Source organism: Orbicella franksi, chromosome 15, assembly GCF_964199315.1.
Source record: "Orbicella franksi chromosome 15, jaOrbFran1.1, whole genome shotgun sequence".
In the NCBI taxonomy this organism is placed as follows: domain Eukaryota; kingdom Metazoa; phylum Cnidaria; class Anthozoa; order Scleractinia; family Merulinidae; genus Orbicella; species Orbicella franksi.
In genome coordinates, this window is record NC_138159.1 from 15,308,719 (window position 1) to 15,323,334 (window position 14,616).

The 14,616-nt window shown below is 38.9% G+C and overlaps 2 protein-coding genes and 1 long non-coding RNA gene across 4 annotated transcripts in view; 1 reads left to right on the forward strand and 2 right to left on the reverse strand.

Moving 5' to 3' along the window:
- LOC145469851 (uncharacterized) overlaps positions 1-2,690 on the forward strand; it is a 29,485-nt gene extending 26,795 nt beyond the window's left edge. The window contains exons 29-30 of the mRNA XM_081453658.1: positions 71-147; positions 541-2,690. Of these exons, the coding sequence (XP_081309784.1) occupies positions 71-147; positions 541-597 (134 nt within the window). The 3' untranslated portion in view covers positions 598-2,690. The remainder of the gene's footprint in view (positions 1-70; positions 148-540) is intronic.
- LOC145469856 (dnaJ homolog subfamily C member 4-like) overlaps positions 1-14,508 on the reverse strand; it is a 49,854-nt gene extending 35,346 nt beyond the window's left edge. The window contains exon 1 of one of the 2 annotated variants that reach the window (XM_081453664.1): positions 14,454-14,508. The gene's annotated coding sequence lies outside the window, so the exon portion shown is untranslated. The remainder of the gene's footprint in view (positions 1-14,453) is intronic. The other variant, XM_081453666.1, reaches the window with a different exon arrangement.
- Positions 4,870-14,457, reverse strand: LOC145469858 (uncharacterized). The gene is made up of 5 exons (XR_014042384.1): positions 8,657-14,457; positions 8,383-8,482; positions 6,141-7,773; positions 5,764-5,911; positions 4,870-4,935 (listed from the first exon to the last, which is right to left on the reverse strand). It is a non-coding gene; the product is annotated as an uncharacterized LOC145469858 (long non-coding RNA).
- Positions 14,509-14,616: the final 108 nt, after the last annotated feature.

Here is a 14,616-nt window from a genome sequence, read left to right on the forward strand (position 1 = left end):
ACAAATGCAAGATCAGCTGTAAATTGCAAAGCCACCACATTTAAATAGCAGTAACTGTGTTTTGTTCCAGATGGTATGAAGATGAGGAATGTCAAGAACACTCCAGAAGTGATAATTAATGGTGACGCCAAACGTAAACACAAGCCTGTAAGTTAAAGGGAGGAAGTCTTTTGGTATAATCCTTCTCAATCTTTTTCCAATCTTAAAGGAGTTGCATCACTGCAACTTAAAGAGTTTAGCCTTTTAAGTCCTTCGCTAGTAATCCGTGTCAATCTTCTCCTTCTTAACCATCCTTATTCTACAATGGTTTGTTATCTTGCCTTTGGTGTTTTTCTATCTTAGTAAACTACTATTTTCAGGTGTCCTATAATTACAAGGTAATTTTGTACGCGGCCAAAATAACTTGATGCCATGATTGATCTTCTTTAACCATTCTCCTTCATTTTTGGTTTGTTGTTACTTGCTGGTTATTTCTCTACCTTAGCAGACTAGTTTTAGGTCTCTTTTAGTTTGAGTATTATAAACGTGTTTTATTTACAGGAAGATGATCTGAAGTGGGTGGAAGAGAATATTCCCAGCTCTGCTGCCGACGCGTAAATGCGTAAAATGTTGATTCGTAATTTATTGTAAGTAATAGCTCCGCTCCAAGCCTTCCCTAGCATGGGCCTAACAAGGTAATATAAGCTCAGAAAAAGAAAGCTTTTTTTCATTTTCCATTTTTTTGAAATAATATTTTGAGATACATTGGTAACATTGGTACGTGTAGTGCCAAAAAAAATGATTATAAAAATGCATTGGTTACATAAAAGATTATATTCAAAGGCGATCAATTTATTAATTCCAATGAGCAGGGTATACCTTAAAGCACCCGTTACTATATATCTTCCAGAGGTTTTATAGATTAGGTTTACAGAGGGATAAAAGTTCAATTTTGAAGCAGTTTCAGAGTAAGGCTCCCTTCCCCTTTTGTCTGGGTCCCATATACCATAGGGCTTGAAGAGGACTGAGTGAGTTAGCCCCTTCATAGTGCGCCCTCGTAAAATGACAAGGGAACCGACTGCTTTTCTCTCACCATTTAATTTATTGTCGCTTTTATTTCAACAAGAAATTTGTTACTTGTAGTCTAAGAAGTTACATTTTCCACATAACAGTGGTCTGATCATAAATGTATATTTTGCAGTAGATAACGTTGAGGTTCTGATGCAAATATATTCCCGGGGTCGGTGTATCCAGTAAGAAATGTGATGGGCAAAATCTAATCAGTTAAAAGCAAGAAAATCGAATGCTAGCCAGTTAGAATAGCGTTGGACCTATGTCCAAGTGTTCCTTATAAGTTGAAGAACCAGTTTTCTTTCTCACTAACTTCATCGAGAAGAAAAAGCAAAAGTTGGTGAAAGGTTTTACAAAGGCCGTTCTGAAACGCGTTAGGGTTTAGAAAGTCGCCGGAGCCTGAAATAAACCAACCAATCAGATTGGCTAGCATACTCGATCGTGATCCTGCGCTTCAGCTCTTAAAACTTGTTTGATATTTGAAAATTTTAAATGAAGATTTAAATGAAAGCGAAACCTTGTTTTCCGTTATATGTAAATAGCCTAAGTAGGGCAGCAGTGAATAAGGTGTGTTATAAATTTAAGGGGAACAGCCTTGACACTACCTCGCACGCCATAAACATGTTTCTTTGTAATATTTTCTGCTTTACTGGATGTTTTCACTGTCCGCCAAAATATGGGGTTATAGAGGCTTTTCTTTAAAGTAATTTCGTTTCTTGAGTTCTCACAGCGCGTTGCCCCCTTAAGGAGCGCGGGCTCTGGGAAGGAGATAACGTTAGTGCCCAGTTCTCTCTGGGATTCGCCCTCAACATAACAAGTCCAAGACTCGGCAACGTTGCACACGACCATGGAACTTACAGGCAGCTCTCGTAAAGGGAACTGGGTATTACGTTAAATTTTGGGACTTAGTCAGGGAGTGCGTGACTTGTTAAAGAGAAATTGGGGGGTTTAACGTTAGTAAAAATTTGTTTGAAGCTTTTTCGGTTGACCCGGCCAAAAAATGTGATGACTAGCTCGTTTTCGCGGGTTTAATTTATCAATAGTTGCAGTATTTGTTATCGCTTAGTATCAAAGTCGTCAGATTTTTCAGATCCTAGAGATTCTTTTATTTCTGATCAAATTCATAGCCCTTCCAGCTGTGAAATAGACGATCTGTTGTTTTGTGGTTGTAATTACTAAGAGTTGAAAGTACGTTATTAAATTAAATTTCAGCAACGGAGTCACTATTTCTTGAAGTTTCAGTTTTTTTGTTTCGTTTTGTTTTGTTTTTTTTCTTTTGATAAAGCGGAAGTTGTATTTCAGAAGCCGGTTAAAAGATTCCTTTACTTCTACGCACAAAACGCAAGCGATCATTTGTATCGTGGAAGAACAACCTCAAGAGGCTAGAAGAGGCCATTTCAAAGACGTTCTACGCTGGAAATCTCCAGAAAGTATTGTTAAGTCATAGTTTACTGTGATTGTTTAAAGTGAGTTCAACAAGTATGATTTGAGGTATTGAAATTTTAGAGTACTTTCCATTTGTTTGCCTTTGCAGTATGAATGGTGACCTTAGCTGTGAGAATAATAATATATAATATTTATATTTCCTTGTAATGTGATTAATCGGTTTGAGTTGAAAATAAATAATCTTTGATGACGTCGTCGCTTTGTGATCTTTGTTGGACTTATGATGAAGGTTTTTGTGTAAAAAATTATATTTCTCGCAAAAAGCAAAACGTACTGAAATCTGGATGACACGATGCATTCTGGGAGAGTTACAGATCCCGTGAGTTGTGATTATCCCATAATAGTGCATATTTCGTTTTCCCGGTATTAGACTGGAACTAGCTTGCAGTGGAGGCTCATGCGAAGGAATATTAAAAAGATTAATGCCACTTGTATTTGAAAAGAGGCTCCCTGTATTAGCCTCATTTGTTAGCGGTTTCCAGTCCAATACCAAGAATACGAAATATGGGTGGGACTACTGTCTTGATATCCTGTGATATCAATTTGCTAACCTGATAGGCCTGCGATATCATGGTCACTTGGCCGAATTTGAGCACGGAAAATACGTAGTCGCAGCCCTTTTTAGTACGCTTGGCGGCATATCAAGCACGTTTGGTCTCGCCATGGGTATTTTGGCGAGACGTAGTGGAGCTAAAATACGAACCATGACTCGACCGAACTCGCCTGATATGCCGCCGAACAAAAAAGGTACGATTAGGTATAAATATCAAACTACAGTAGAGTTCTTTTTGTCGAACATTCTTTATTCAAAATGAAACTTAAGTTTTCATATTTTATTTAGTTCACGGAATTCCTGCCGATGGCTACAAAATCACAATTCAATGCGAACTGAAAACTGAATTACGTTTAAGAAAATCACGTTTTACGCCAAAAAAATCAGTCAAATCCAGGATATGAAAATAGCATATCCTATCCGAAAACACATTTACTCTGAGCAGTTATTTTTTTACCCTTTCCTTGGTCGAATTAAAAGAGGCGGGCGAGAGGAAATAAAGACCGCGCCAAAAGTGAGAGCGACCTCGTCTCTACAGCTATCCGCGTGGTTGCCTGGGGCGAGTTGGGCAGCTTATCCCCAGTTTTTGCGCGGTCAATTCTTCCTTCAAGTCTTTTTCTTTTCGGACGACAACTAAGGGAAAAGAGGAACTGCATTTGACCTGACATTGCCGGATCCAATCTGATTACAGTCGTTCCAAAACATCGCCTGATCCACCCTAACCAGACTCCTCCCCAGACCCTTGGCCTGAGCCAGACCCATATCGTTGATGATCATCTTGATCCATGTTGTTGTTCTCGCAAATAAACTCGTAGCACACAAGAAAGCGATAGTCGTGAAAAGTTATGCAGCCTTGGTCATATGACTTGCCACTATCATCACTGCACTCGACGTATTTGACACAGCTGTGGTATTCGTGCAGTTTCCATTCAGGCTTGGGACATTTTTGGTAGGCAGTATTCAGGTCCATGCCCCAATGGCACAAAGGTTCACCGTCATGAAGGTCCATGGTTGTTCTCTCCGAGCACGATGTGCTCTTTCTGCAAAAGAACCAGAGAGGTGCTCATTCAAATCGCTTACCCAAGAAAGTTAGAAATCAAGCGAAGCAATGATAATTCCACCACTAAAAAGTCGGCAAAATCTGGGTAATGAGGCATGGCTGGTCAGTGATGTAGTAGCTTGTAGTTTATTTGTGCCTGAAGCGGTCGTAACGCGAGATGCTAACAGGATGTTAAACTTGGCCATCGTCAAATTTATTTTCCACCATATTATTGTTTACAATGCTGTTGTAAGCGACGTACGCTCAATAAAAAAAAACATCTCTTAATATCCTAGCTTGTATTTTGTTATTCATTTCTTTTACGCAAAAGAGAAGAACGAATTTCAGTGCTTACTATATATATATAACCTAAACATTCCATACTGCAACCGCAAATCTTGGCTTAACACTGTCTCTCAAATGTTGCGGGTTCAACTGCATCAGTTTTTCAAAAGTACACTGATTTGATTTTTGAAAGGGCGCAGTCATACCGTACCTCCTATCCAAAACTGTAGCAGTTTTTTTCCGTGACTTTATAAGTACAATTTCCTCCGGCTATTGGCCAATCAGAGTACGCACCACATTAAAACATATGTTATAAAAGCATTTTAGGCACAATTTTCGCCCAGTGAACATCACCAAAACTTGACCACTGATTAGAAAATTCTATCACCTCACCTTTTGTTTCGATTCCTGTCACCTCCAGACTCTCTTACGCTTTTTTCACGTGGTATATCGGATACTGTGCACAAAAATCTGATAACTGGTCACTGAGTGCAGAACGATCAGTCAGTTCACCGTTAACAATCCAAGTGGTGTCAATCCGCCTGGTCTCTGTAATAACCATCTGATGGAATGAACGGAAAATAAAAATTGGTGTCAGTAGATATGGACCCCTGTACGGAAATCGCAACATGGTCAAATTCTGTGAGCAAAACTGAGATATAATAAATGAGTCAGAAAGGAGGTTTGGACAGTAAACGTATTGCCCAAGGGATTTGACTATAGTAAAAGAAACTACAGCAGAACCTTGCTAACTCGGCTATCTTGGAATCAAATTATTTTATCTTGGATATACTTTTTCAGTCACGATTGGCTATCTAGAAGAATTCCAACACGACATGAAACTGAAAAACTCTCGCATGTATAGTAAAAGGAAGAGGAAAGGAAATATGCATGTATGTATTCATCCTGTAAACAAGCATCCTAAGTGAACACAGAAGACATAAAATTTTGCTTCCACTTGAAAAGGAACAAACTAACTTAGGCCAGTGTGTAGCATTGTCTACTAAAACTGAAAGATCCTTCAGACCAGATTTGGAGGAGCCCAGTCACGGCATTTTAAGTTATTTTGGCAGGGTGCAAAATTGCCCTTAACTTGAAGGGAACCTAAAAAGAGTAGTTTTCTAAGATAGAAAAAGACTAAAGAGATAATAATAAACCATAAAAGAGCAACAATAATTAAGGATGGAGAAGATTGACATGGATTACAAACGACGAACTTGAAAATTGAGGCTGAACTTTAATTTTTAAGTTGTGGAGCTCCTTTGAAACATTGTGAGTATTGTGATTTCCGAATGCCTTCGCCGCCGTGTTTCCTTGTATGAGGTAATGAATCTTAAAGTTTTTTTTCTAAGCAGAGATAAGCAAAAACAACTTGTAATAGTAAGCTTACTTGTTTGAAATCATGTAAGGTGTCACTGCAATCCCACGCCAGGATGAGGGAGAACTTGAAACAATTCTGTTCCCTTGTTTGGGTTCACCTCGATCTCCTCGCTGTATTCTTCACCAGCCTCGCTGATGTGAACAGTGAAATCCATGACCTTGTTGTAAAAAACGACAGAGTTTAAGCTAATTTACTCCACTGACCAGTATGCCAACTTTTTCAAGAGTCAGCCTTGTCAAAGTACTGAATCTTGGAATATGCATTCCTTATATATTGGGCAACGGCAAAAGTTCACAGAAAGAAGATTACACGAACAAAAAAGGTATCGACTGTTTAAAATGTCATTAAAATGATAGTAAAGCAAAGCAGAGAGATCAAAAGCTTACCTTTTTAGGCGAAAAATAAAAGTCCTTTCCTCTCTCGTGGTTCTTATGAGCGGGACTACCAAAAGTAGAACTCAGCAAGACGAATATGACGAAAAAGTTGTACGCCATTTTGAATGGAGCTCTAAACGATTGCTGTTAAAACAAATAGGACATTGAAAGTACAATTACAAGAACTGGGAAACTTAAGCACCATGCAAACTTAGATTTTTTTGATGTGAAGTTTATATGAAATAATTCATATATGAACTGCGGTTGTAGATGAAAGTGAAGAATGATCATCGCAGTTAATTTTCCAATTTAAGCAATTGGAAAGAAGAAGCCTGAAAAAATCAGGGCTTCAACGGGATTCGAACCCATGACCTCCGCGATACCGGTGCGATGCTCTACCAACTGAGCTATGAAGCCACACATTGGGAGCGAGGTCAATTAATTGAGTTCATATCTTCCCGTGAGGAGTGAAATGATGTGAAGTTTATATGAAGTAATTCATATATGAACTGCGGTTGTAGATGAAAGTGAAGAATGATCATCGCAGTTAATTTTCCAATTTAAGCAATTGGAAAGAAGCCTGAAAAAAATCAGGGCTTCAACGGGATTCGAACCCGTGACCTCCACGATACCGGTGCGATGCTCTACCAACTGAGCTATGAAGCCACACATTGGGAGCGAGGTCAATTAATTGAGTTCATATCTTCCCGTGAGGAGTGAAATGATGTGAAGTTTATATGAAATAATTCATATATGAACTGCGGTTGTAGATGAAAGTGAAGAATGATCATCGCAGTTAATTTTCCAATTTAAGCGACTGGAAAGAAGAAGCCTGAAAAAAATCAGGGCTTCAACGGTTTTTTTCAGGCTTCTTCTTTGCGATGATCATTCTTCACTTTCACTTAAATTTTTTTGTTAAATGCTCATCACGATTTTAAGAGTCAGTAATTTCAAATTGATAAAGTAAACTATCGACCGAGTGGAATCGAAATAATATCTTCATTCCGGTTTCCTGTAGTAGCTCTAGGGACCGTAATGATTCAGCCGAAAGGAAAGCGTCAAGACGTAGATTGAGAAAGTGGCGTTCTCGAACAGTCGAGAATAAAGGACTTAGAAGGAGCAGGAAGCATGGATAAATGATAGATTTAAATCAATAAAATAAATATATAGTAAGTTTTCCTCGTACAAGAAGCCCGAAATTTTTCACAGACTATCAGAGACCTGAACAAAAATTTCACTTGTTTCTCTGCTTCAAGGAAATCCCTTGTTTAGAGAGCTTCCAAGCAAAATATTCCCCCCTAACCTTTCCAACATTCAAGACTACACTTCAAAACAACGTTAATCAATATAATCTTTGAAGATACAAAGCACTTCAGTTCCCGGTTCGGTTATGTGTTCAACACTCTTTGCTATCCATATGTACCCCCATAAAAATTCTAATTCCATCCCACCGCGAAAAAAAGCTAGGTGTAGTAATTAATTAATTAATGAACCACGAAAGGCAAAGAAAACCAACCATTCTTCTGGAAGTAGACGCTCAATGCTAAACAAACTCTACAAAGATAATCAGAACACTTACCCGCTCTCTGGACACTCAAGAAACTTGTCCGCTCATCAAACGCAACGTTTGTGTTAAAGTACAAGGCTGTGGAAGTATTTACAACGAGACCACGGCAATATAATAAGAAAGCAATGGATCTCATAACCTCTTCCAATTGTTCTTTAAAGGTCAAATGCAACGAAATTTGACCTATCTTGATTTTAAGTTAAAATGAAAGACAATGATGTAAATAATCAAAATCCAAAGTCTTAAACGATTTAGTCAAAAGGTCGCTGAGATGTCTCACTTTAAAAACAGCCTTTTTTCTTCGTGTCACAAACGGAACGGTTCGGAGAAACTTCGGAAAATTCATCGGAAAGAGATCTTGTGACGTCACATTTGGTGAGCTTCCTCGCGCTAGAAGAGCGGGAATTACAAACTTCAGAACAGCAAATATGGTGTTTTGTGCCGCATTTAATTGCAGTAATTCTTCCAAATCTGGAGTGAGCTTTTTTTCCTTTCCTCTCAAAGATGAGAAGCGTTGTAAAGAATGGTTGAGACTAATGAAAAGGAAGGATTTTACTCCAACTGCGGCATCTAAACTTTGCTCCGCTCATTTTTCTCCTCAATGCTTCGAGCAAAATCTCGCATTAAGGGCAACATTTGGAGTCCAGTTCAAGCTTAAAAAACTGAGACTGAAACCAGATGCCTTACCAACGATTTTTAACTTTGAAAGGAAAACCGTAGAGCAGGTATCAGTTAACAACGAACCGTCGAGAAAACGCTCCTCCAACACGGAATGCCGTCGTGCAGCCTTTGAGAAACGGAGAAAGCTAGAGGTTAAGTCGCTGTAAAGCTATTGTTAGATTGCTTTGCCTCAGGTGTAGAGCTCTACTTTACAATTTCTAATCTGAGCTAAACACTGCATAAACTTATGCACAAAATATGTTAACTCACATTAGAAATGTTCCGATGTCGCACATCTTACCACATTTACTGAAGTTGCGTTTTAACGCATGTGAACCGGAATCAGTGCCAAGGAGCTGTAGATATGAGCCTCATCAAGTTTTCCAAGTCAAGTCCTTTCCACCCTGTCGGATCAGTTATTAGATGCAAAAGATCTTGTAATCAAGCTAATAATATATCCTCGCGATTTACTAATATACAAAAGAAATCGGAGCGACAAAAAGTGGGGGTTAAACTGGCCTTTATAAATAAGCCTACCGATGAGGACAAACGTGAAACCGGTGCATGCATGTTCTTTACATAAAATTACACCAAATAAAGGCCAGTGGGGAAGTTTTATATTTATTCTTCATTATCAGATGCTAGATGAATTGCTTGGCGAGCCGGAGAGAGCTGATCAGAGTATCGAGACAAATGCTGATGATCTGGAAAAGATAGCATCAACCGAGTCTGATAAAGCTCAAAGTGTTGAGACCAATGATGAAGATGAACTGAAAAGGAAGGCATCGAATGAAAGAGCTACAGGTTTTCGCTGTGTATTTACACTTAACGCGAGTCTACGGCCTAAAAAAGGCGAGATGGCTTCCAGAGTCAGCAGCAACAGCCACAAAGCAACGGGAGGTGTTGATGTTGCCCCTCCGTCCGAAATCAAATTTCTCCTAGTTAGTGTTTTACCGTCTGTTTTAGTTAATTCGATTTTTTACTAAAAAATAACTCTTTACTTGCTCTTTTCTACTTTAGTTTTATTACCATGCACTTCACCTGTTGAAACTTGCAGAGTTCTCAGATTTGTCATAAACATCAAAATTGTTTAGGATAAAGTAGATCTCTGCATTTCCATAGCAACTTGTACTCTCTTAAAACGTTTAGGTTTATTTTCCAGCGGAGAAAGGGAGAGGGGGACGCAGATTCTTAAAACTGTCGGTAGATTACAGTACAACTACAATGATCCCTTGATCCCTTTCCTTAGGTTTTTATTTATTTTGTTACTTAACTGTTTGCAGACAAAAAGTCGTCTAACCCAAATTAGAAGGAGAGAGTATCGTTCAGTGCAGACGCAAACACCTTTTAAAAAGAGTAAGTTGTTTATACTACTTCCGTTGACCATACGATACAATAATCGTGATGCAACTGGAATGTAAAAACAAACCCTCTAACTATTTGTATTGGTATATAAAGATGATCATCTATATGTATCTCAAAAAGACACTCTGCTGGGAGGCAGTTTCCTTACCCCTTCCCCTTCTTCTCGGGGGAAGTGTAAGCAGCTCTGCTGGTAGGGTGGGTAACCCAAGACTCATAGTAAAACATTACATTCGTCACCAGCCTTTTCCAGTGCAGTGCGATGTTCTCTCATTGAAGAAAAGTCGGATGAAAATTTTGATGTTGAACAGGATGAAGAAGACGAGGACGTAAATGATGATCAAGAGAGCAGTTGCGATCACTACTCTTGCCATGGAGAAAAAGAGGACGAGGAGTGGTTAGTGACATCTACATGGTCATTTCTTGCAGCAAGTTGCCGTTCTGGCCATCACCTTTTATTTTGTGGAATATTCAAAGTACTCTCTTTCATTACGATTTTTCAGGACTTTCGACGATTAGGAAGAAGAAATCAAAGACGAGGAAGATATTGTTATGGGTGATGACACGACAGACTCAGAGGAAGAAAGTGCCCCTTTTGGAAGAAAGTTCCTGGTCTTCGAAAATTCTCTGTTGCAGCTCTTCCAACACTGCTCCACCTGCCTTGCACCAACAGTACCCCAAATTCAAAAGGTCATTGGTACATGTACAGTGGTTGTCATAGAGGCCAAATGCATGTTTACATCTTTCGAATATTAACTGAGCGGCAGCGGCCCAATTCTACCAGAAGTCACTACTGAGAGTCGATCGACTACACTAAAATCGTTTGAATTATTAAATGGAGTCCACAATCTTCTTCATTCATTTGAGGTCAGTAATTATCATATGAAGAAGCTAGTCATAAAAGGGGATAAGTAACGATTTTGGTTGCTTTTCTTTTTTTTTGCTCCAAATTAGCTGAATTTTTGCATGTGGTCTCCAATGTAATAGAAAAACGTGTCCCTGTATTTTTGCCGCTGGTTTTTGCTTCGCTTTATAAAGACGCCGCTAGGAAAACCGAGTGGTTTTTTGCATACGCAATATCCCGAAAACGAAGCAAAGTTTAGCGGAAAAACTACGGGACATTGCTAAACATACCTAAACAACACTGCATGCGAAATTTGGAACGTTTTCAACAAAATTCACTTTTGATTAAAATACCTAACGCCCTTTTCCCGCTGAGGCTGCAAATAAACGAAGCCGGGCCTTTGTTATGATAAACAGAGCCGATCCTTTATTATAATAGCCAAGCCAAGCCTTTGTTATAAGTCGAAGTCTTGCCTCGGTTTATCATAACAAAGGCTCGGCCCGCCGCAACCGCAAGGACTTTGATTTCACTTAGAAAGCAGCAAAATGTCAATTTCACGCAACGTATAAGCTCAAAGATGTTAATTTTAGGTCGAAAAAGGTTTAAATGTTGATTTCACGTTAACGCGTGACGGCAAGGAGGTTGATTTCACTTAGAAACCAGCAAAATGTCAATTTCCTCACGCGACGCATAAGCTCAATGATGTTGATTTCAGGTCTAAATAGCTTAAAATGTTGATTTCACGTTAACGCGTGACGGCAAGGATGTTGGTTTCACTTAGAAACCAGCAAAATGGTAATTTCACGCTGCGCATAAGCTCAATGATGTTGATTCCAGGTCTAAATAGCTTAAAATGTTGATTTCACGTTAACGCGTGACGGCAAGGATGTTGGTTTCACTTAGAAACCAGCAAAATGGTAATTTCACGCAGCGCATAAGCTCAATGATGTTGATTTCAGGTCTAAATAGGTGAAAATGTTGATTTCACGTTAACGCTTGACGGCAAGGATGTTAATTTCACTTAGAAAACAGCAAAATGGTAATTTCACGCAGCGCATAAGCTCAATGATGTTGATTTCAGGTCTAAATAGGTGAAAATGTTGATTTCACGTTAACGCGTGACGGCAAGGATGTTGGTTTCACTTAGAAACCAGCAAAATGTCAATTTCACGCAGCGCATAAGCTCAATGATGTTGATTCTAGGTCTAAATAGGTTAAAATGTTGATTTCACGTTAACGCTTGACGGCGAGGATGTTAATTTCACTTAGAAAACAGCAAAATGGTAATTTCACGCAGCGCATAAGCTCAATGATGTTGATTTCAAGTCTAAATAGGTTAAAATGTTGATTTGACGCTAACGCGTGACGGCAAGGATGTTGGTTTAACTTAGAAAACAGCAAAATGGTAGGAGCCCATGATGGGCTCCTGAAAATGGTAATTTCACGCAACGTGTAAGCTCAAAAATGTTGATTTCAGGTCAAGAAAGGTGTAAATAAAAATAAAATGAAACAAATAAACATTTCAATAAGCACTTTTCCAAATACGGCAACGTCTTAAATGGCTAAAAAATCACGAGATAAAACATAGTTTTCGCCAAACGCGATCGTAGCTTTATGTCACGCACCGCCATAACTTCCAAGTTTAAAATGCGCTGGTACCTCTTATGCCTGATGAGGATAACAACTTTGGTGGCTGTTTAATTTTGGATTTAAGAATTTGATGACTCCATGTGAAAACGCTCTATAAATAGGGCTGACAGATTAACCGATTAACCCTTCTGCGCAACGTACGGGTCTCCATACATCTGCATGTCCCCTGATCCCAGAAGCTCAAAACACTACAAATCATGCCGATTTGAAATAAAATCAACGCAAACTGGATCACACAATCGCCACTTGCTGGCCATTATGTTTAAATCTAGTTACCAGTTAGAGAAACGTCCGCAGAACGTAATCGCAATGCATGCCGGGAAGGGTCTTTACACCTGGTGCGCGGGAAAACATGGCGGTCCATACAAGACAAATTTTTATAAGTCTAAAACCAGTTCTCGCTTTCCAAACTTTGACGCTAGCAACGCTTGGCAAATGGGCCACAACTCACCAGAGGGTATTTTTCTTGAGCAAGAACTGCTCTTGGACTTTGCTACCTGGCTCGATCTGACTTCGAACGCCGATAACACGATTACGGTATATCAGCTGCCTTCGAAGTTTCAGAACACATTTTGATTTTTTAAAACGTGCTGATGACTTACGGGTTTATCGAGGCTTTATGATGCCTCTCAACCATCAGGCAGGCATACAAGGTACTTTAAAACAATGCTTAAGATATTAGTTGACAGAGCTCTAATGCGGCACATCTCTTTTTTGTTTGATGGCATTTCGTTTGACGCTTGATCGATTCACCTGTTGTGTTCACGTCACAATAGCCGATGTAAACAATCTGTTCCCAGATTTCCGCTCTATATGCTGTGGGATTTGGTTTTGACTTCATACACTACAAACAGTCTGCCTGTTTGCTGTTCAACAAATAAACTCCTAAAGACATGGCTAGGAAAAGCCAAGTTTTTTGCCTACGTTTTAACTCGAAAACAAAGCAAAAACCAGCGACAAAAATACAGAACCACGTTTTTCTATTACATTGAAGACCACATGCAAAAATCCAGCTAATTTGGAGCCAAAAAAAAAGAAAAGCAACCAAAATCGTCACTTATCCCCTTTTATGACTAGCTTCTTCATATACAGGTGTACTTGTCATTTGTTCCGCTAATAACCAGAAAAATTGCTTGTTTCACAGGTAAACGGTATTTCAGCCATTTATGAAGCATGTCGAAAAATGGGATGTCGAGAGATGGTCGAAAGATGTCGCCTACGCATTTAACACTGAAAGCGGATGTAATGAAACCCCTGAAAATTTCAAAGTTATTTTGAATCGATGCAAATATGTATACAGATACTTTATTAGGTAAGTAATAGGTATATACACTGTAATTTTGGAATTAACTTTGAAGGTCTGGTCTAGGCTTTTAGCCAGATTGGTGTCCAGGCATCCTGTGGACGGCCACTTAGTAAAGAAAATCGTTTTATTTTTCATACATGTATGTAATTACCATATAAACTGTTTATATGTGCAGGTCCTATTAAGCACATTTTGGATGGCCACTTTTTAAATCCTGGCTAAAAACCTGGTCTGGTCTCCAACAAAAAGTCACTTGAAAGAGTTAAAATGCTGATGATATGGTTCCATGGTTTGTTTCAACCGCCGCTAACTCGAGTAACTGTCAACCACTGTAGTTTCTATAGATCCTAATTCATTATACACAGGATAGATACACAATAAGTTTAGTGCGAATCTTGTATATGTTTTCCCCTTATTTCAACTGAATTTATAGGTATATCTACTCTTTACGTGTGTTGTGTTTATGTTATTGTATCTGTTTTTATTACGGAACTGACTTTATAAAATTTTATGGTTATAATTTTCGGCTGCCATATTTATTTACTCAGCACTACATTGGTATATATGCATCCTATAAATGTCTTATAAAGTTTGCTTTTGTTTCCAAAAGTAAACAATTTACTTGTCTGTTTACTTCTCAACACGTTAACGCTTCCAAAACAGTGCTACACTGAAATATACACGTGCTTAAGATCAGTCAGCCCCATTCAAACCCATTTAGTTTTCCCATAGCTCGGTAAAATAAATAGTTGTCCGGTCTGGAGAGCAAATATGATACTGATACTGAAAAGATATCAAAAGATGGCCTGATGAAAGTTCAAGAGACAGTTGCATAACCAAACATCTGATCTTTCGGAGTTTCTTGAGAAAACCTACTCCTCGTTGGCATTTTCCCCTGTTTTTCTCTCAACCCTTCAACATTATGATTAGAAATACCTCAATGTTATCTCCAGCCCGCAGCTTGAATAATTGCTTCTGTATAAAGTTCTTGCAGGGGACAACTGTTGTCACCTTTGCCTTCAACAGTCCGCCATCTTGAATTATGAATACAAAAAACATCCCGTCCCTACCCGTGACGATCTGAAACGCCATCTTGTAA